The 23,342-nt window shown below is 38.5% G+C and overlaps 1 protein-coding gene across 9 annotated transcripts in view; it reads left to right on the top strand.

Moving 5' to 3' along the window:
- Positions 1-22,088, top strand: part of cadps2 (Ca++-dependent secretion activator 2) — a 189,862-nt gene extending 167,774 nt beyond the window's left edge. For 4 of the 9 annotated variants that reach the window (XM_007246561.4, XM_049474588.1, XM_007246570.4 and 1 more), the window contains 9 exons: positions 3,615-3,770; positions 4,983-5,130; positions 6,715-6,729; positions 8,992-9,066; positions 9,442-9,525; positions 9,605-9,637; positions 14,297-14,404; positions 20,953-21,057; positions 21,153-22,088. In XM_007246561.4, coding sequence (XP_007246623.3) covers positions 3,615-3,770; positions 4,983-5,130; positions 6,715-6,729; positions 8,992-9,066; positions 9,442-9,525; positions 9,605-9,637; positions 14,297-14,404; positions 20,953-21,057; positions 21,153-21,323 — 895 coding nt within the window. In that variant the 3' untranslated portion in view covers positions 21,324-22,088. The remainder of the gene's footprint in view (positions 1-3,614; positions 3,771-4,982; positions 5,131-6,714; positions 6,730-8,991; positions 9,067-9,441; positions 9,526-9,604; positions 9,638-14,296; positions 14,405-20,952; positions 21,058-21,152) is intronic. The other 5 variants (XM_049474587.1, XM_007246566.4, XM_007246572.4 and 2 more) reach the window with 3 other exon arrangements.
- Positions 22,089-23,342: the final 1,254 nt, after the last annotated feature.

The following is a 23,342-nucleotide window of genomic DNA, read 5'->3' as shown; positions in this document are numbered from 1 at the left end:
TCTGTCTCTAGTAGATATATAATAGGAAATGAGAACAGTGTGAATTTTTCTTTTGCTAAAAACAGCACAAAAAGTAGCCCCCTAATGTGATAATTAGGGGTGGGTGATATGTCACGATATTTCAGGGTATAATATCGTTCACGATATTCAAAATATTTGGCGATATTATCGCGTATGATACGATATGGCACACACCTGGTTGGTTGTATGGCTGCATGACGGCAGAATTTTTATCAGATTTCACTACAAGTTGATGCGCCAGCATGTCATGATATTGAGAATGCACTCTGTGTATTCAATATTGAGGAAAAATATATGATATTGTGCTGTACAATATCATAGACATGTCTATATTTGGTAAATATGTCAATGCAAATGAGAACAGTGTGAATTTTGCTTTTGAATGATAACGTGTGTCCTTTAATTTTCCTTAATGAAAATTAAGGAAAGAAGGTTGGATAATCTTTGTGGATTACAGTTTTCAAATCATACCACTGATTGTTTTTGATTGTAATCTGAGCTTTGAATTGAACAGTGTAGAACATTCCCGTTTTTGTTGTTTAACTGCTTCTGTGATGTAATGGCCTTGTGCTTAGATCATTGTCCTGCTAAAAGATAAAGTATCACGTTTTAGCAAACTAAAGCAGGTTATCTTGCAGAATGTCTCAGTCTATTTTATGGCTGCACGATTTGGGCAAAATATCTCATTTCAATTTTTCCACAGAATATTGCGATTGTGATTAAATTGTGATTATTTTTAATCCATTAAACCCTAAACCTGTATTAGGGGTTAATATATCTACAGATATTATTATAAACTTATTTCCACATAAATATTCCCAGGGTTCTCAGATTAAATGTAGTTTTCAAATTAATTTTTACATTTCAAGGAAAAAAAATGTGTGCATGTGAGTGTATGTGTATATACATAATATGTATTTATGTATTAATCTTTATTTTCTTTCTCTTCGCATTGTGGAGCTCAGAGTGTTGTTAGCGCCATTAGCTCTGCTGAATCTCACTGTACTGGGTTTTGTGATATACTCTCAAAAAACCCTATCCGGTTAGTGATTTTAAGTCTTTAACACTTTGGTATAAATCCGCTTAAAATAAAAAAGAAATGAGTGAATAAATAAATTAAAAACAGGAGATTGGTGAAACTTTGTTGTTATGTGGAGCTGGGAATTCAGCGCTGGTTTTAATGTGAGTGAGGTTCATAGTGCCACCTAGCAGTTGAATGAAAAACCACGGTGTTGTGTAGGAAATTGCAGAAAATGGCTGATTGATTTGATCAGGCTGAAAATCGGCCAATACCAATAATTTTTTCCTTTTATTGACTTTACTCCTTTACTACAGTGTTAGTCACTGTTAAACTTTCTTATTTATATACATATAATTTTATTTCAAATTTTTCCCATTTTCTCCCCAGTTTAAGCCGGCCAATTACTCCCCCTATCATTAGTAATGCCCCAACACCAGGAGGGTGAGGACTAGCACATGCCTCCTCTGATGCATGTGAAGTCAGCCAGCGCCTCTTTTTAAACTGCTGCTGATGCAGCATTGCAAAGTAGCATCACAGCGCACTCAGAGGAAAGCGCAGCAACTCAGTTCTGGTATATCAGCTCACAGATGCCTTGTGCTGAGCAACATCACTCTTTTGAGTGATGAGGGGAGAGAGCGCCATCTACCCACTCAGAGAGAGCAAGGCCGATTGTGATCTCTCAGGGCTCTGTAGCCGATGGCAAGCTACATTAACAGGATTCGAGCCGGCGACCTCCTGATCATAGTGGCAGGGCTTATCCCGCTGGACCACATGGAATTACTGTTAAACTTTCTTTGTGTTTGTGGCTTTCATCCCAAGTCTCTTTTTTTTGACTTGGCAGAACCTGGGTGGAACAATGGAGCTTGCATTTAAACGCAATTACTCTAACACTGTTTACTGGTATGACTATGTTGGGGGTAAATATTTTTCATAAAAACTTGGCGCTTCCACAATAAAGGGGCTCTAAAAGTCAATTATTGTGGTCAAGGGATATTTTTTTATGCCACTTCATCACTTAGTTGGGTTGAAATCTAGATATAGAGTTGCTTCTCTAGCAGAAAAAAACATAGAGCCTATAGACATATAAGAGTTCACTGAACCTTCTTAAAAAAAAAAAAAAAATCAGTAAATATTCCCAACGCCGCTAAAGCTGGCAGCTGCTCAATGCAGAACCAAATGTTGACGACTCGGTTACGAGAGAACGTTCAGAAACATCATAATATGTATATGATCTCGTTCATTGTAAACAGTCTGGACTGTAAATGCACACCAGGTTTTAGGCCTGAAACAGTGTCTGTAGTGGGAGTAGTCCTGTGGGTGTGTGTCCAGGGGGACTGTGGTTAGCTGGTTGTTAGAGGCAGTCAGAATGCCGTGTTCCCCCATGGGAATCCCTCGCCTGGCGAGAAGCGAGTCCATTTGTTCATACTGCCTCTTCCCCCGCTCACGCAGGCTTGAGGGGGCGGCGCAGACCCCCGAGGGGGCCCTCACGGACTGTACCGCCGCTAATTAATCGAGTGGGAACTCATGCTCATCCTTTTTAATTGCACTGTGGACTTTGCCAAACTATTTTCCAGGACTGCCACTTGTGAAGGTAACAGTCTTTTAACAGCGAGAGGAGTGAGTGCCCTTTTTTTTTCCTTACTGCCGAGCGTTTTGCGCTGTACACTTGAATGCTGCTTGTGTCAGCCTCTCGGTGTGTTGCCGTGTTAACTGTGGTTGACACGGTGGTGTCAGTCCATCTGTCTTCTTTGCTAAGGCTCTCTTGAGCCTCTGGAAAGTCAGTAGCATTCTACAAAAGGAGCTTCATGCTTTAAAGACAAAGCTTGTGCTTTTTTTTTTCTTCTCCTCTCTTTAGTCCACGTATGACCGAATTGTTTTGTCGGAACTATGCGAGTGGTAATGATATAAAGAGTTGTCATGATATGGATAAAAGAAGTATATAAACCTGTACTTAAGAATTTAAGTTATGAGCCCCTACTCATAGCCCCATTTAAACTCATGCCCTTGCAGATGAATCACTGCAAGGTTCATTGCGCTTAAGATCCATGTGAATATGATTTAAATAGCCATGTACAGCATGTGAGGATTCCAGTGAATTGAAATTAAAGCACTCTAAATGATTTAACTGTGGCCTTCTTTTGAAATAGTTGCTAAGTTACCTTCTTCTCTCTAAAGAGTACTTACAGCTGAAGTTGGCTTAGATAAGTTAGCAGAGTTACAGCCATTGCTGTTCTGTATTAAAACTCACTCTGAGTGTTCAAGAGTATCGATGACTACTCTGTTTGTACATAAGGGACAAGATAGACACAGATAATGAAAGAACTACTCTCAATGGTATGTCTTCTGTCCCTTCAATCAGAGGCATAACTGCACCGTATATGCCATACTATTGCAGTTTGAAAACACTTCATGTACCCTGTATTTACTCAGGTTTCATTCATTTATGAATCAGGCATACATACTTTATGCAAATTTGACCAATTGTAGTGCTTGGAGTTTGGATAATGTAATCAACGTTAAACTACATCAATGAAGCTAAGGCTAATATTATTTGTGTTGTTGTCTTTGGCAGTAATGGCTCAGCAACATCAGAGGACCTGTTCTGGAAGCTGGATGCCCTCCAGATATTTGTGATGGACCTGCACTGGCCAGAGCCAGAATTTGCCAAACATCTGGAGCAGCGTCTGAAGCTCATGGCCAGTGACATGATGGAGGCCTGTGTCAAAAGGTCAGGGTTTACTAGAAAGGGCTGACTTTAGTGTTGTCCCCTTTTTTACTTTAGGATGTGTTAGGGTTAACAAACCTCCTATTTTAATACTTTATAATATGGGCAATGACATGCCAAATGTGTTTGGACAAGAACTAGCATCATACAGTTTTGGCATGTCTTGTAGGAGCTAGAGGACACTGCAGTAGCTAACAAGATATATAGAGCGCTGGGAAAAAAGTAAAAAACCACTTCAGTTTCTTAATCAGTTTCTCTGATTTTGCTATTTAAAGTATATGAGTAAAATGAACATTGTTGTTTTATTCTATAAACTACGGACAACATTTCTCCCAAATTCCAAATAAAAATATTGTCTTTTAGAGCATTTATTTGCAGAAAATTAGAAATGGCTGAAATAACAAGAAAGACGCAGAGCTTTCAGACCTCAAATAATGCAAAGAAAACAAGTTCATATTCATAAAGTTTTAAGAGTTCAGAAATCACTATTTGGTGGAATAACTCTGTTTTTTTAATCACAGTTTTCATGCATCTTGGCATGTTCTCCTCCACCAGTCTTACACACTGCTTTTGGATAACTTTACGCCACTCCTGGTGCAAACATTCAAGCAGTTCAGCTCTGTTTGATGGCTTGTAGTCATCCATCTTCCTCGTGATTATATTCCTGAGGTTTTCAACTTGGTAAAATTAAAGAAACTCATCATTTTTAAGTGGTCTCTTATTTTTTTTCCAGAGCTGTTTTGAGGCCTCCTGGTAAAACTGCTTGTCTGATCACATGGACAGTTCTAGCCAGACACTGCTGGTCTCAGTCACAATGTCTTCTATGATGTAATCCTGGTACAAGTGTGACAGTGTGGAGAGAGGAAGGTTAAATGTCTGCATAACTTTAGAAATTCAATCTTCCTTCCATCTGGCACTTACTATCAGGTCTCCAATAATTACCATAAGCACTTTGGCCAGTGTTCAGCCTCACTCACAAGAAAACATCTTATATTTCAAAACTTATATTTCATAATAAATTTGCATAATTGTATCCCATGGCTCTTGGCATGTCACTGTATTATTCTGTATTATCACTGTCTAAAGACATAAATGAACTTATGGACTTTGAGCTCAGTCATTGATTTGTTGGTTGCTGTCGCCAGTATTAAATTAGTGTGATGTTAAGATGTCATTTGATGTATGTATTAAATATATATACCCTTTTAAACTCAGGACCAAAACAGCATTTGACTCAAAGATGCAAAAAGCAAACAAGTCCACCGACTTCAGGGTGCCCCTCTCCGTGTGCACGATGTTCAACGTTCTTATGGATGCAAAGAAGCAGTGCTCAAAACTCTGCATCCTTGACCAAGGCCAAGAGGTATGTAATCACAGCCACGTGGGGATATCTCCTACAGTATACCTTTGTACACATCTGTCATAATTACCAATTCCCTTTATTCTGAATTGCTTACATGTGAAGATTGTAGCATGATAAGAATGTTACTGCATTTTCTCATCTTGACAAGAAGCTGTATGTCACCAAGAGAAGGTGCTGCAGTCTGGTTTTGTAACTGACTGAGATGCCTGTTTTCAAATCTTCCCACAGAAACTTTTCTGTCTGCCTTCGTGTTTTTGTGTGAACAAAAAAAACGTAACTGTAAAGATTTCAGCGCTTTTTTTACCAAGAAGATGATTACTCTCCAGGAGAACAGCATGAAATAATAACACAACTAGGAAGGAATTTCACCTCACTTTTATAGCGTATCATTGGACATAATATAGTAATGACTTGTCCAAGGCCAGTAAAGTGCATGTGCCGTTTTTATGTATTCATTTTATTTATTTAGTTAGTTTTTTATTGTTGTGAAATAGGTGCTTAGACTCTGAAAGAGAACACCAGCTGGATACCTCATTCAGATTTTTACATTAGTGAAGCCTTTTTTATTCAGCTTCGTCATGGCCACCAAAGTTAGCCTGCAAATTGGCCAGAGCAGTAACCTCCATCCACCACATCAAGACCATTTGGTGCACAAAAATGGGACATTGAAAGTTCTTGAGTAAAATACAGCAACTTTTATTTATGACCAACTTAATGCTAAATCCACAGAAATAAATAATAAGGGTTAATTATTTGTAAAAAATATATATATATATATATATAAATAAATAAACAAAAATAAATAGCCTGTTGCATTACATTGTAATTACATTGTTTTTATTTTGTTAAGTACACAATATGATTATATTACTGGTAGTTAATAGTTAATCAGTTAGTTGATCAAGCATGTAAACTTTTACACTTTACACTGTTCAAAACACTGTTTAAACAAATGTCTATTAAATATAACCCGACTAAGTCGAATGCTAATTGTTCTGTATTGAATGTAATCCTGTACCTTACCTTTTACTCTTTTTTAATTGATTTAAGTGTCAGGTTTATTGTATGGTTTAAGGTAAGGGTCACAGTTGTGCTTAATGGCTAATTCAATGTTGGTGTTAGGGTTAAGTTTAGAGTAGGTGTAGGCTTAATGTCCATAATTCCATAGAGCGATTTACTTTCATTTTATTTCATCAGAGTTATTTTGCACTTAATGGATACTGAAAGTTTGTTGAGCATATATTTCTGGTATTTGTCATGGACCATCCAAATTATGTGTTGCCAAATGTATTTTGAAAATTACATTTTGAATAACCTTTTAGTTATTCTGTTTGTTCCTCTTAATTATTACATAATAATCATAGAATCCGTTTAATAAATTCATACTGACATAGTCATAGTGGCAGGAAAATAAAATGTTTGTTTTGATTTTATTTGTCTGATGTATGCTTAGTTTGTATGTCATGCTGTCCTACCCTTCAGCATCTCACCTTTGCCTCATTGATCCCTGTTAAGATTTTCCTTCATTTTTTTTCCCTTCATATGCTGTTTTCATTTTCCCATTCATCATCACATGAATCCAAGATTGACAAACAGTGGGTAAGTCCAACCATCTTTTCTGAAAAGAGCTTCATTTGAGGTTTTGTTAGTTAGCAGACTAAAATAATTAATATAATAGGGATTATAATTATTAATATCACTTTCATGTAATTAATTTGTAAATTACCCATGTTTAACCCCATAACAGACCTTGGCCTGTATACAGGCTACAGGTGCAGGTAATACAAACCCCTTTATCTCTGCAGTAAAAGAAGTTATTTGTATTCTGAAACTTTGAGAGTTTTGGAGAGATTCTTCTACAGAACAGTTGGAGAAGCTGCATGTTCACTGCATTGCATGATTGAAAATTGACAAAAATTCAAGACAGTCGTAACAAAATGAAAAGTTTGTAGGACATGAAATGATTAATTTGTATTTAGGAAAATATACATTTTAAATGTTAAAAGTTCAGAGAATTTCCAATTTTATGATTTTTATGAGTTGCAGATTTACTTCCATATTTTTTAACATTTTCTATTACATTCTGTTCACAATGTTACTTATAAAACATGAAACCTTCATATGTAATGCTTGAAGAGAAATCCACAAGATATAGCTATGTAATATGAGGCAGAAATTTATCAAAAATGCTGGCATGTTAAGGGGTTAAATGATAAAACTAATATTTCTCATTTTTGTTTTATTTGCAGAGATTTGTTTAGTATTTTGTATACTTTGTGTTATAAGAAATAATTATTCTCTTTTTTCAGGTCTATTTCTTACTTACTTTCTGTCTGTCATTCTCACTCACTTTTCATTTTCAAGGTAATTGAAGTTTCCCTGTGATCATGCTCATTACTGTTTTATACGCACCACAGAGAGAAAGGACTATAAAGTTTTGAGATTTCTAAAGTTCTGTGTGAAGCTCGAGACGGTGTGCAGGCCTGCAGCACAGTGGAACAGCTCCTTTTTAAACCCTCATGCTTTGTAGTTTGGACACCCTGAAAAGTACTCAAGGCTCAATTGAATCTGGGAACAAAAGCTGAGAATTTTGCGACAGCTCATGTGCACGTCCGTGTTTGTTATATGTAAAAGCTAATTTTACTGCCGTAAATGATGGCCTGTTTTTGCTTCCATTGAAGTTGTGTGTAACAGGGTTTGCCACATTTCAGAACACAAGGTTACTCTTTAGAAACTGCATTCTCCCTGAAGTGCCTCTTACTGGATCACTCCCAGATAAATGTTTTCAAAAGAAATTATTGTTCTTTTGGTTTTCACACACACACACACAGCAAAGACCTCACAATTTAATCTCCTCTAATGCAAAAAGAGCCCTTGCAATTTGGCCCCCACTCTTATATAAAAAGCAAACATGGAAGTGTTAATTGAGGTAAAAAGTCCTTAAGATTCGCCCATAATTCCGTTTATGGAAAAAAAGGCCATTTCATGTAGTGAAAAATGGTGAAAAGAAAATTAGGGCTGCCAACGGTGACCTCTCAGCACCCTCAATTTGTCACCGATCTGCGCTCTTTGTTGATTGAAATTTTTAATTTGGGTGTTCTTTAGATGTGCTGTGAAAGGCCATTGTTGGCACAGATGAACTCCTGCTTGCCTTGCATGCAGCAAAGGCATCTATTCAGAGGAGCCGAATGGAGACTCTCTTTCACACACGCACTCTCTCTCTCGCTCTCTCTCTCTCTTTCCCCCTCTCCCTCTCTCTCTCTCCCTCTTTCTCTCTAGTATCTGTAGTATCTTCCTCCCTCTAACTCCTTTCCCATCTTTTCCCTCCTGTCTTTTTCCAGCATTTTTTTAGTCTCAAAAATACAGAATAAGGCTTATTGGACATGAAATGGCAGATTAATTGAATCCTGTGTGAAGCTTTGCTTGCTGCAGCTGGTTGGGACATTTAAAAAAAAACACAAGGCTGCCCTAATTGTGGCCTGCATAAAAAAGTATCCTTCAAATTCCTTTGCCCTGAACGAGAAAAGGAATTCCATTCACCGGCATAATGGGCCTATTAGCTGCTTAACTCAGCCCTGTTACATGGGAAGATTTTTCTCCTCCACAATATATGTTTGTGATTACACTGCTGTTGGAACAGGTTGTCCATTTGATTTGGTGATACAAGATTCATTTTGCTGTTTTGTGCCTTTGGTCAAGGCTGGGATTTGAGCAAGTAAACTGGTCTTAGTTCACAGTAAAATGAGAATTCTTCTCTGCGTTCCACCACCAGTGAATTAAGTATTTACTTAATTACTAGTGTTATAACCTAAGGACATTATGATGTTTCTTGTTTCCACCTTTGTTTTCACTTCCCCACAGCAACAGTACCATTCTAAAATTGATGTTCTGATCGATGAGGCCTTTAAAGAGATGATCTCTTGCCTGGTTTCTAAGGTACGCTTTCATGTACTTCCTTGAAACAGATGCATTTTCACAACAGCGAGGCTTGGCTTTTTCTAACTCCTCTGCTGGCCTTCACAGGCGCTGTGAATGCCTCAAAGCACTTCCATTTAGATGGAATGAATATAGTATGCTCATGAATGCTAGACATTTTCCTCCTGAAGCCTCTCACTGAGCAAGCTAGCAGCTCACTATCAGAGATGTCATTTTCATTTAGAGTTGCTATTACTCAGGCAGCTTCTTATTTATCACATTCTCATGGGTTGATAAAGATTTTATTATGCATTATCTGTGCTGCTTAAGTGTTTTTCATTGTTTTGATATAATTCATGTTTCATATAATTTCACCCCTCTCTCTCACGTTTGCAGTTTGCTGCTGTTTTGGATAGCGTGCTGTCCAAGCTGTCACGATATGATGAAGGGACATTCTTTTCTTCAATCCTTTCTTTCACTGTAAGTGTTTTTCACTGTAATTTAAGTGCTAAAAATAGCAATATGGAATGGCACATTAAACGTACACCTTCTTTTAAAGGTAAAAGCAGCAGCCAAGTATGTGGATGTCCCAGTAAGTGTTACTCCGTTTAGAACTGTTAATGGTTACTGTGTGCATGCCTCAGTGCCTGCTGTGTGACTATATGAAGTATTTTATTAGCGCATGCAGCAAATTTTGTGTGCTTGCCAGTTTTGTAATATCATGTAAACGGTGGTATCCAACTTTGCTGAGTGTTTGAGCCCAGCCTTTTGGCATGCCCTCTCTCAGCAAGAAAACCAACAGGCGAGTAATAAACGCTGTATCACTTGCCATCGTGCAAAATATCTTCTATTTATTCATCAAATGGCAACATTAAAGATGGCTGTGGAATTAGCATTTTGCAATGAGCTATTGTAGTGCCAGAGTGCCTCGGAGAGCTGGCTAAGCGAGGCTAATTAGTAACCCAATTGGCTTCAAATCGGTTTCACGATTCGGCAAGTTGTTGACAGTGGGCGGTCACAACAAGCAGCAAGAGAAGAATTGCTAAGAATGTTCAGAGATGTGGCACGGAGACAGCAAACAGGCAAAGGAGTCTTTAAATTAAGCTTTTTAATGCCAACCTCATACTCAAAATGAGTGTTTTACTGAAGAGACATCATACATCATCACATTGCTATAAAGGGACTTTGTTTATGATATTGTGATAAAAGACTGTGTGTGTTAATGTCACGAGACTTTGAGACTATATTCACATTTCTGTATTTGTGTTAAAAAGGTCTTTTACATTTAGGATGCACACTAATACTGGTAAATGTATACTTTCATGATCATCCTTGGACAGATGTTTAGATTTAACTGATTTATTTTTTATTGTTATATATATATATATATATATATATATATATATATATATATATATATTGAATGTAAAATATATTATGTGTAAAATATGTTAGATCACCTTTTTGCAAGTTGTTTTTACCAATAGAATAGAAGGCTCCAAAATGACTTCAAAATTTAATTAATTGAATCTTTTTACAATTACTTTATTTTTATTTTTTATTTTTTTAAACTGAAATACATGTTATATTACTTTATAATGCTAATTCATGTAGAATTAGTCCCACTTTCTATGTTTTATCATGTATTTATATATTGGCATCGTATTATGTACATCAGATACACTGTAAATTGGCATTAGCACGTCCCTAGCCATTTAACTATTCTGTTCTATTCTATGTACAAGGGCTGGGCAAATAATCAAAAATGTATCAAACTGACATTTAAAACCTCTTACCAATGTAATCGTCCATAAATAATTGTTTTGTTTGTTTGTTTAGTTTTCTTAATTTATTATAATTTAAATGTAATTTTTTTATTCATTTTACTTTTTTAAATATGTTAAAATGTCCTCCACTTTGTACTCATAAAGTGTCCTCTTGAAAGAATACTACAGTATGTGTAGTCACATGACTTTTCCCCTTCTGGGCTGCAGCATGGTACATGGAGAATTCAGACACAGAGCCGACTGGGCTCACTCCAGTATCCAAGTACCAAATAAAAACGCTGTGTCCATCATTTATTAGAATAAATATGAAATATTATTATTTAGGACAAAATCACTCAGTATTCCTTCAAATTCATTGAAAAAACACAACAAAGCAAGGCATGTTAAATTGGTGGTTGTGCTGGTGGTGGTCCCCCCCTTGTTCACTACAACCGCCAGCCTGATAAACATGTGCTGTTGGTATCAGTTCCCCGAGGTGTGCAGCAGGCAAATAGCCCTGCTTTCCGTTAAATTAGAATGTAACCTCCACCTTGCGCTTTTGTGTGGGGGGAACACAGCACCTTGTAAGCCCGTTTGACAGCCGTGCCGGGGAGGGAGAAAGAGGGCGGGCGAGCGAGCCGGGCTGCGGTGTGCCCTTTGGCACTGAACATTTTCTGGGCCCTTGTCACGAAAGGTTAAGCTGTCCGCTCCTTTTGTGAAGGCTGCCATTCAAGGGCTGGGGGTATTTTGGCAAGATGAGCTGTGCTGGGGTAGCTCCGTTAAACACTTTGAGTCACACATTCACACCCTCCGGAACACATGCTTTGATTTGACGCTAACGCTAACACATAGGCATTAGCACTCCAGCTCGAAACTATTTAGCCCAGCTCACTTGCAGAACCTTGTACATGCCATACAAAACACTTCACACATACTTCTTCATATTTTTTTTACTCTTTCTCACACACACTTCTCTCTCTCTCTCCCTCTCTCCCTTACTCACACACACACACATCAGACTCTCTCACACGCATTTATACACCTGCACCTGGGCAGTGAATGGGCCAGTGGCAGTAAGCCAGAGCAGCTTCTCTGTGTAATTACGGCTTATTTGTCTTTCCTTCCTTTTCTCGTCTGTTTCCCATCCCCAGCGCTTATCCCCTCAGCTTAACCGGTCATTAACCTGGCCCTAATCCGTCTGTCCCACACCTCTCCATTCATTCAGTCACACACTCCCTGTCCCAGGCTGCTCTTGCATTGTTCCGACGGCTGTGGCTCAAACACTGCTGTGCTGTTTTTTGTCAGATAACATAGTCGATGGGCCAGTGGGGTTTGTTGTGTGTGTGTGCGTGTGTGTGTGTGTGTGTGGGTGTGTGTGTTGCATGAGCATGTATTTGTGTCACATTACTTTCTCACCCTGTCAGAAAGACAGAGGGTGGGAGTAGAGAGGGAGGGAACAGGTTAAAAGGCCTCCTGGTGCAGCTCTGCCGTGGGTTACTAGGATACCTGAGGTGACAGCAGAGGCAACGATATGCCAGTGATTAACACCTTTCTCACACACACACACACACACACAGTCATACAAATGATCTCCTGTACAGGAACAGGTGGGCCACACCACCACATTTTTTAAGACACAGAAACAGGAAAGTTAATGTTCGAGGCCCAATCAGACTTATTGTGTGCTGTAGTTAGCATTAGATTTTGAATTTAAATTAATGACTTGAAATTTAGTTTGTTGTTTCGACCCATTAAGTTTATTACAGCTTTTATAATATTCTGGAGAATTGTGTTCAGTTGTTTACAGAAATCTGCAGGTACTTTTTTCCACACCTCCAAATTTCGGTCTTAGACACTGTTTAGACTCCGTCCAAGTAATCCCACATTTAGCGATGTTGAGGTCTGAAAACTGCCAGTGATGTTGAGGTCTGGATGTTTTTCTGAGTACATCAGCTTTAGCAGCTTTAGCAGCTTTCACATTGAAAACTCCTAAAAGTGAATTACTTCTAAATGCTCATTTTGAGTGAAAATTAAAGGTGCTGTATACGAATTTGGAGAATGACTGTTGATTTTAGAAACAACAAAACACTTCACTTATTATCATTTTTCTGTTTTATAACATTTTTCTGTTTTGAACATTACATGTATATCGTTGGATTTAACTTTGTGTAACTTTATATGTATCTTGTTTGCTCTTTATCCTATTTTTAGTTTTATGAATGCCGTCATATTTCAATTTAAACATATATTTTTTGTTCTGACTTGACTTCATTGCAAATAATGGCCACCCTCAATCTACTCTGAATTTAAAAAAGGTTGATTGACTGTTTTGTAGAATGATTATATAGTGTTGAATGGTACTGTAAATACTGACTTACTCTATTGTTAATTAATTTGTGTATTTATTAGAATGTGCAAGATACGTAGATACGTTGTCAGGTATCTAATACCTTTACACAGGTACATATATAAAATATTACATATAGGTCACACTTAGGGATGCCCACCAAATAAATAGATCATTACATATGATCAACAAATCACTTTAAATATTGGTTTAATACAGGATGCAACATTTAATTGCCGAATAAAGGACGTTCTGTATTTTACAGGACGGGTAGCAGCCCTAGTCACACCCATGAAGGCCATGTCCTGACATTGTGTCACAGGAACACTACACAGTGTATCAACTGTGATTACTGGCAGAGGTCTGTCGATAGTGTGTGTAATCCTGCAAACCTCTGGAGCTGTGTGTTGGGTCGATCAAGCTGTTACACACCTGAGAGATGTGTCCTCCGATATCTTCCTCTAGTTATTTCTCCAGTTCTCTCTTAAATATCCGAGAGGGAATTTCCTCTTTGCTTGCCTTCCTGCATCTCCCAGCATGCTAAACACAGAGAAGGAGGGAACGTGGCGTGCTAAAAAGCCTGCCTCTGCCCTGAGGCTGTCAGCCCCTGAGAAATGGGTGTGAAAGGTGTCAGAGCAATTACAGTAGTATTAGAGCCTCTTCCTCCTCAGTGAATAGGAATGTTTTTTCCTCTGTTTGGCACTCAGGTAAACCGAGAGCATCGCTTTGACGCTGCATTAGTGTTTCAGGGGTATTTCAAGCTGTTATTGTTTTTAACTTGGCTGATGGGAGATATTTGTAGTGATTTAGATGTCTTTTTCACTTCAAGGTGCATTACTGCAGGCAGGAATTCTCTACGGTATTTAAGTGTGACTTCAGATTCAGGTTGTAGTTTGTCTGCCCAGGGCCTTGAATGGGCTTAATTCTCTTAAGTTGATTGAACATTGCTGACCACCAATAAGCACCTACATATTAGATTTGAGGCCTTGGTTAAAGTTGTCCTTGCATGCAAAGATGTGTGGTGTTTTGTTGGTTATCTGTAAAACGTTCAATTAACTGGTTTGTTTGCTTTGCTATGTCTGAAACCAATCTCTTCTCCCTCAGTGCTCATCTCCTCCTTTTCCTCTTCCTCTCTTAGAAACCTGGTATGGATCTAGCAGACACCTACATTACATTTGTGAGGCAAAATCAGGACATTCTCAGAGACCGAGTCAATGACGAGATGTACACTGAGAAAATCTTTGATGTAAGTGACTGCAAAAACACGCACAAACACACACACGGAATAGTGTCAATATGCCTTTGCAGTAGCATTCACTTATACTGCATGTTTAAGGAAAAACAGGTATTGATACACATGAGTTTTGCGATATTAGGATTCGTGATTTTGTATTGATTCGCACAACCACAGTATTATTTCCAACCTGACAGGATCTGGGCTGCATGTCAGGATTAGAGTGATCTATAGACATGACACATATCATAATAGACAGCAAGACATACCTGGTATATCTAACCATCAGTGCCATCAGCCTGTCAGCAAGTGATCCATTTCCGAAAAGTTTACACTTTTTCCTTGTCTGGCACAACCTGTGTGTTTACACAGTGAAGCACAAGGTGGTAGGAGTGCTTCCCCGTCACATACTCAGTTCAGTCAGCTCAGTCTCAACAAATGCAAAAACACAACAGCTGCTCCTCAACTGAGAGTTTAAGAACATTTCTGAAAAAGCTCTGAACCCAGATAACATTTAAATAACTAAATAAATAAATAGTAAATAAATGGAATGGACATTCAGGTTTTTAGGTGAACTACTGTCCAGTATGAAGAACAACTTATTACAACATCATTGTAGGTGTAAACAATACAAATAACTCATTAGATTATTTATTTCCAACACAATATCTGAGCTGAACTTTTTTATTGTCTTTACAAGCAATAAACAGCAGGCCATTATTGGAAATATGAACACATTCTTAATGGCTTGCCTGATTTAATCATAAAATGTACACAGATATGCAAATTGTCAACAGTCTTGTCCCCTCATGTCCTTTGAACTGACAGTTTTTCTAAAATTTAGTTTAATAAAAGCTGCCATATATTGCCTTGCTAACAGTATTGCAGTGTAACATAATATATTGAATCGTAACACCGGTATCATGAATCATGTCATATCACCAGGTTCTTTCCAACACACAGCTCTACCATCTAAACATTTAGGATACATACACCAGTGGTCCCCAAACCTGCTTCCTCTGTAGGCTCTGGATCCAACCCTAACCCAAACAACCTGATGCCACTAGTTACTGCTTCAGAATGGGGTGTGTTAGAATTGGTTCGGAGATAAATTCTGTTAAAAGAAGGTAGTTCTCATAAAAAAGGGTTGGAGAGCACTGTGATGTAGTAATCATACATCTGGAATGGTTATATTTATAGTGAAGGAAATAATATTGTTAACAAATTTCCAAGTAATAAGCAAAGAAACTGGAGTGACTGGGATTTGGTATGCCCATGACGATGTAATATGTTAGTTGCTATTGATGCACACCGATTCCTTTGACTTATGTAAGCGTGATTTATAGAACCGGGGCTATTTCAGGATGTATGACTTACCTGATTGAACAGTTGAGGTTGATGTCTTGGTAGAAGCTCTGTAATGGCTACTCAACACGGTTGTTATTGCGGGAAGTCTGATCTAAACTGGAGAGGCGAGTGGCCCTTCAGGGCCAGTAAAGGCCAAACAGCCTTACTTAAGGGATCACTTCCATTTTGCTTGTGATTGCTCTGGTCTCTGAGGACTTGCTCATAGACACATGGCTCAGAGCGCATCTTAAGAAAGCTACTGCTTTCTATTTTATGCTGTAGTCACTGCTCTTTCCTGTAAAAGACACTTTTGAACAATCACATTAGGAGAAAATGGGTTGTGTTTGACCAATGAGCCTTTAGAGATACATTTAGTCTTTGTTTTGTGTTAATACATTATTTATTTTTTTTTTTTTTGGAAATATATTCGGTGTTAATGTTAAGAGTCCTTTGTCCTGACTGAATATGTTTTGTTAAGAAATAGATGCTTTTGTTCTGGCTTAAATGCTCACATCTTGTATTGGCTTGATCATGATTTCTTTCTTTGGAACATTCAGAAATCAGAATAAAGGCACTAACACTCATTCTGAAAACTGTGAAAAAAAAAAACACTAAAATTTCATTTTCCATATTTTATTTGAACATAACCTTGTTGCTAAATTCCTCCTACAACCTCCTACTCCTCCTCCCTCAGGCTCCCAGCTCCTGGCCCCTCTCTGTATTGTAGAACTGAATGAGTGGGAGGTGTGGAAAGTTTTTGGTGCAAGAGGCAATGAGGCCTCTTCAAGAGCACTCATCACCCCCATTGAGACCATTTCCAGTGTCTGTCCACTCACCCTGCGCCCCTGTCGACCTGTTTATGCTGAGGGGATGCCGTGTGTATGTGTGTGTGTGCCGCATGTGTGTCTACACTCTTCTGTCTTCAATATTCTGTACATGCTAGGCCGTTCACTAATACACAATACAAAGTGGAACAATAGGAAGACGATGACTTGTTTATATTGACAATCGAGCGAAAAAAAAAACAGAAAAGCCGGGACGCAGCAGAAACAAATCCAACAGCTAGTTTCAGCAGCATGTGTCTATATTGTGTTTGGAAACTTTGTGTGCAGGGCCAGATTGAAGAGACGCTGTGTTTGGGGCTCTTCTCTTTATTTGGCGGAGCCGCGGCGAGGTCGGAGAGAGCGGCAGCGAGGAGACAGGCAGGCAGAATGCTTAATGCGTCTCACACTCGCTCCCCATGCTTCCTAATGCGCCTCACACACACCCAGTCATGCACGCAGAGAGGGAGCTGAGAGTGGGGGTCTGGCTGTGTCACGGCAGAAGCTTCCTCATCAGCCAGGCTGTGAGAGAAAGAAAGAGAGCTCCTGGATCTGTCCACATGCCTGTATTCTTGTTTATTTTTGCACACAGTTTTTATGTTCTTGTACAGATTGGTAGAGTTGATATGCAGAACATGAGTGATTTATATCACCACTTTTCAGAGAATACAGTTATAAAACTGAGCCACGCAGTGGAAAAATCAGACCCCGCATGCCCTTGCAGGCAGCAGTATATCAGCTTGATTAAGAGTGTGATGAGGTGCGCATGGCGAGGGACCTTCAGCCTGGCCACAGGTGCCACACACGCCCTTCACTGCCTCCTTAATGATCAAGACAAGAGGACACTTAAGTGTGTGATTATTGCCACACAGGAAGGAAATGTTCTCCGTAATGTGTTCGTGCCTGACTGATAGCGAGATGCAGAAATGCTGCTCGCTCCCCTTAACCTGCAGAAATTAGTAGCTCATCACACAAGCCGCCTGCTTCTGTCTCCCGCCTAAGCGCCTCAATTAAGGACAACCTCTGCTTTCTATTTTGTCTGCATTCAATTAAGTGTAGGAGGTGGTATTGCTGATTGCTTCAGAGATGAGTGCTGGCAGTGTTCACAATCATTTCTGCTCCGCTGACTGTCATAGACCTGAAATGAAGGATGTTAAGCGAATGGAGAAACTAACAATCTTTTCATTAGCGCTTTCAAAAGCTGGTGCTTAACTGAAATGTTCATGGGATGGACTCAACTCTGATTCTTAGGTCATATGTCATCACTGTCACGCAAAATGCCTGTAGCTCCATCTTCGCTGTTTGTAATTTTTTTTTAAACATTTTTATTGAATCTGACAGTTGTTACATTGTGTTAAAATATGTCAAAATGAATTAGACCAATAGAATTCTTTATCCATTGCCTTCCATTAAAACATTTTTTCTTCTTTTGTAATGTTGCTATTACAAGGTTTTTGTGTAGCAGCAACAATATATAACGTATGCTTAACAATACATACAGAAGTCTGTGAATGCATTGCTGCTATATTTTATTGTGTTATTACATTACTTTAAACTGTCTCACTGTGCCTAGGGAAGGACAGGGCTCTGATAACATAAGAATGTATCAAGGCTGTGCAGGTCTCAAATCTGGACAATTCTGTTGTCCTGCAGACGGTGGAATGAGCTTCAATAATGCTATTCTATAACTGTATAAGAATGTAAGAGATTTTGATCATAAAAGTCAAATAAATCACTGACTTAAATTCCGTTAAGTTCTTTCAGACACACTCTCTGTGTTCTATATCAAAACTTTTAATACAAATCCAGGTAGATGAAACACCCACACTACATACATAGACATTTGCTCATCAAAACAAATATGATGAGCAAGAAGCCTGTCTCTTAAGGCATTATATGTACATCAGATTGCCTTCGACTAAAACTCTGTAGACTGCAGAGCCACTGTAATTGTGGAGGGTTTGTAAATGTAATACTGTTATTCTTCACAGTGAATGTTTGATTCAGTGAGTGTGTTAGTGTGGGTGCAGGTGTAGGTGCAGGCAGATGAGCATCTTCATTAAGCTCAGGAGCGCACAATCGTAAAAAGCAGCCGCAGGTTTGAGTATAATTGGCTGCTCTCGTTAAGGGGAGCATGGCAGGAGGTGGGCTAGCCCTGACCTCTCTACCAGCCCATCATGGTAAAAGGCTTTGCTGTCCACTGTGAGCAGCGCAGCACTAGGGTGTGCTGTGTAGTGAGCAGTTTGTAAAGATGAGGAGGGAGACTTTGTGACTTTGCTTCTGAGGACAAACATGTAGACATCATTGTGGTCATGGCCATGATAACCATTATTTTAATTTAAATATGAAGAATGGACACAGCATTAAATCAATTAAAGTGTTATGCTATATGCTTACATAGCCATAATTGTAGTAGAAGTTAATTAAAATGAATTAAAAGATACATGTAAATAAAGTAGCATACTAGTGTCCATCTGGCTCTAATCTCCACCATTTACTCTTACTTTGATGATGGAAGGTATTTTAAAGATAGGTGATGTATACTTACTTACTAGAGTAACCTTGTGGTTAGCACTGACGAGGATGATGATTCTGCAGAACTGAACTGTTTAGAAAAACAGAAAAGCCAATTAAACATATTCAGTCTGACTTAAAATCAGAAAGAGGTGATGAGAGGCAGAAGTCTGTAGAGTTTTGTGCTTCTAAAAGCTACTACACAGTTATTGAATTAAAAAAAAAAGTTATAATTATGCAGCCTGATACCACAAATGCTGCTTCATAGCAAATTTCTGAACATGTTTTAGAAATACATTCATGATATATGTTTACATGCAGGACACTACAAGGGTCATTTTTTGTTTTATTTATTTTTTTATTTTTCTATTTTTTTAGATGTAACACACTTTTGCAATTATCGGCATCATATTTAAATATTCAAAAGACACGATTAGGTTCACTAATCAGTATGACTGATTCCTGTAACACCACTCTATTTTCTTTATAATGCACCATTTCATACAAAGAAACATCTCATTTAATTTATTTCTGAAACATTTATTTGCATACCAGACATCTTATCTCAGTAATGATGAATGCTTATGATTTCAGGTGGAGTGTCTCTTTTAAATTAGAGTGAAAGAAGTTGCATTAAGTTAGTAATTACTTGATTTATATGATTTCTTTAAAATAAGGGAGTAAATGAACATTTCCTAAGGTCAACAAAAATTTGGGCACCTCTGGTCACATGAGGATTGGACTAAGGCGCTGAAATTCTAATCCCGGATCTCGCAATCAGCAGCAGCAGCAGCCAGAGTCTGAGAGACCTTACGAGAATCTTACATCAATCCTACTGAGCGGGTGGGGTAATTAACCATTCTAAGTTGGGGAGAGAATGGGATAAAATTAGAAAATTTGTAAAACTGAAGCAGATTAATTGTGACAGGTGAGAGTATCATGACCGGGTATAAAAGGCTTCCATCAAAAGCTCAGTCCTTTGCCAAAAGACGTGTCACAGCTCACCACTTTGTGCCAAACTAAGCGAGACAATTGTCAATTAGTTCAAAAAAAGGTTTTCTCGACGCAAGAATTTAGGTCTTTTACAATGTACTGTACATGTTGATGTGAAAAGATTCAGGGAATCCAGAGGAATCTCAGTCCGTGTAGGGCAAGGCCAGGCTCTGCTGCTGAATGTGACCTTCAAGCCCACAGACGGCATGGCATGAGACACTGTCATGTTGCTGTACTGAATACAGCCACGGGGGCTCGAAAGTACTTCAGGAAAACTATTGTCACTTAAACCAGGCTGCCGCTGCATCAACAAATGTGATCTGAGTGAGAAAGCTAAATATCTATTGTATGCAGAAATGCTGTTCAGTTCTCTGGGCTTAATCTCTTCTCTGATAGACTGAATATGATGGTGGAAATGACTGCTGGAGTTACAGTAGAACATGTTTAAATTTTCTGTGCCAAAGATGAAAAGAACCATTTAGAGTGTTTGAAGCTAAAGGCAAACATCTTTCCCATATATACTTAAATACATATACAGTGAGATACAGAATTCATTTTAACATTTTAGTGTTGACCTGCAAAGCTGTACTTAATGAGGCCCCAGCTTATATTTACGAGCTTTTATGTCCACTTAAGAGGTCACTTAAGGTCACTAAGGTCCTTCAACCAAGGGTTACTGACTGTTTCACAAATGAAAGTTAAAGAGTGATCAGGATTTTGCAGTTTATGCTTCCAGAGTGTGGAATGTTGTCCCTACTGACATCAGACTCTCAACATCAGCTCATGTCTTTAAGAAACATTTAAAGAGTGCTACAAAAACTGTACATATCTAACAATTTTCTTAAATCGTTCCTATAAGCACAATTTGTTTTGTTGTGTTCACAGCAATGGTACAACACCTCCATGAAGGCAGTGTGTGTGTGGCTGACTGACAGACTGGACCTGCAGCTCCATGTATATCAGCTTAAAACCCTAATCAAGATAGTCAAGGTAACGCCAGCTTGTCTTCTGGACACACAAAATGTGCGTAAATCAGAACATCATCAGTATTATTCTAGATGTTGTTAATCTACACTCTGTTACAGAAATCCTACCGGGACTTCCGGCTGCAGGGAGTGTTGGACAGCACCTTAAACAACAAAAACTACGAGACCATCTACAACCGGCTTACTATAGAAGAGGCCACGGCAGCGGTGTCAGCTGGAGACGGCCTGCAAGGCATCAGCATGAGGGACAGTGATGAAGAGGACGGTTAATGAATCAACTCTGGCTGCCCATGTTTCACTTCGCCTGACTTAGAAATGTATTAAATGTTGAGTAAACATTTTTTCGGGACAAGGCTGTTTCTCCCCCAGTTCCTCGTGTCCAGGCTTAGCTCTACTGATGTCACTACAGTATGCTTGTACAGTGTAGTTCAAAGAGCACCCGCGGACAGCTCACACATCTGGATCTTTGTTGTACTTCATTTGATGTCCAGTGATTTGGTAAATTAATGTCCAACAATGCTGGTTCTAACTGTGAACATTTGAGGTGCTGGTGATGGAAGCTACATGTAGGCACTGCTGAAGAACAACACAAACTAACTAAAGCGCTTCAGAGTCACAGTGTCACAGGCCTGGTACACATCCAGATCAAAAATGTAATAATGCTCTGATCCGCTCTTTGCACTGTGGCTTTATCTTTGTTGGTACACGCCGGCCAAATGTCTGAAGCGAGGATAAGATGCTAGTCGTGCATTGTTTGATAATGATATAGATCTGACGTTTAATTCTTTTATGAAAGTAATGATCAGTTGTGTGCACAGTTGTGTTTATTACTGTATGTTGTTGATGTCCAGCTCTGTTTTACTTAAAAAAGAATCTGTCACTGAATTTTAAGAAGAGATGTAGGCTATATTTCTATTGTCTATTGTGCATCTGTGCCAACTGTGCACAGGTGTGTTTTAAGTGTTAGAAATAAAAAGTGTTTTTAATGTTAACATCTGCGACTTTATTGACTTTATTAAAGCTCAATTTTGGACATTTTTTGTTTTTTTACAGTGTGTTATGAATTTTACTTTACACTGTTTCAACATTTTATGATGAAGGAATTAATATCAGAAATGTTCCAGATTACTTGAAATAAAACCTTTTGTTACCAGTTAGAATTGGAACTTATAATCTGAATCAATTATCCAAGCTTTAAATTTGCTGTCTGCAACTATAGGTCCCTACGGACCCCCTAAAGTGACATTATGTAAAAAAATATATATATATGCGTGAAACGAGATCCTAAGGCATGGGAACAAGATCATTAAGGCGTGGCCAAGACTTATTAAGGCATGGAAACGAGATAATTAAGTCATAGCCAAAGAATAATAAAGCTTGCTTTTCTAGAAATTAATGTGCATGAAGAAACTAAATATTACGTCAATGCTCCTTTAATCCATAAATAATCTTTTGTAAGAAAATGGGGAGTGAACTGGTTTCCTTTTATTTTCATCTTGGAATGAATTATGGTGATATTTTGGAGTTTCTTGCAGTGAGACAAGCAAAAAGACACTTAATTCAAATACTAAAAGCTGATTGTCTGAAACACAGACAGTATACAGTATACCCGTTTAGGTTCCTTATGTATTCATATTGTGCACAGCCCCTGAGAGCTGCTTGCTTTGTTAACTGTCGAACAAAAGGACGCCTTAATGGCTATGATTTAATTAACTCGCCCCCCCCCCCCCCCCCCCACACACACACACACCTTAATAAGTCGTGGCCATGTCTTAATGATCTCGTACCCATGCCTTAGGATCTCATTCCACACATATAAAAATGAAAGTAATCAGCCAGGACATAGACTACCTGAAAAGACACAAGCTGTAGTTTTTAAACTGGCTTTCACTTCCTTCCGACCTATACATCATTTTTTTAACAGACTTATCTAAAAGAAAACCTCAAACTATTTTATATTGACTTTGCTAAAGAATGGCAAAAATTAGTGTCCTATTGGCTGCCCTTTTGGTTGGAAAAAGTGATCATGTGCCCACTAGGGTGCCCCCTACTTGCAATATATGATGTACCTTCTAGATCATGACAATTTGATAATGTGTTTTTATGAGTGCCCATCAGAACAAGGTGCCAGTATAAAGTGTCTTCTATGCCACTTCTAGACCAGACAGTGTCTGAAAAGAGTGTTCTTCCTAGTAGAAAACACAATGTTTTGTTGTTTGATGTATAGGATTCTCTTACAGCTGCCACACAGTGGAGTAAATGTGATGATGTGTGCCGTATTTGTGCTCT

This window comes from Astyanax mexicanus, chromosome 2, assembly GCF_023375975.1.
Source record: "Astyanax mexicanus isolate ESR-SI-001 chromosome 2, AstMex3_surface, whole genome shotgun sequence".
In the NCBI taxonomy this organism is placed as follows: Eukaryota; Metazoa; Chordata; class Actinopteri; order Characiformes; family Acestrorhamphidae; genus Astyanax; species Astyanax mexicanus.
Note: the sequence above shows the minus strand (reverse complement) of the source record. Positions and strands in the feature narration are given on the sequence as shown.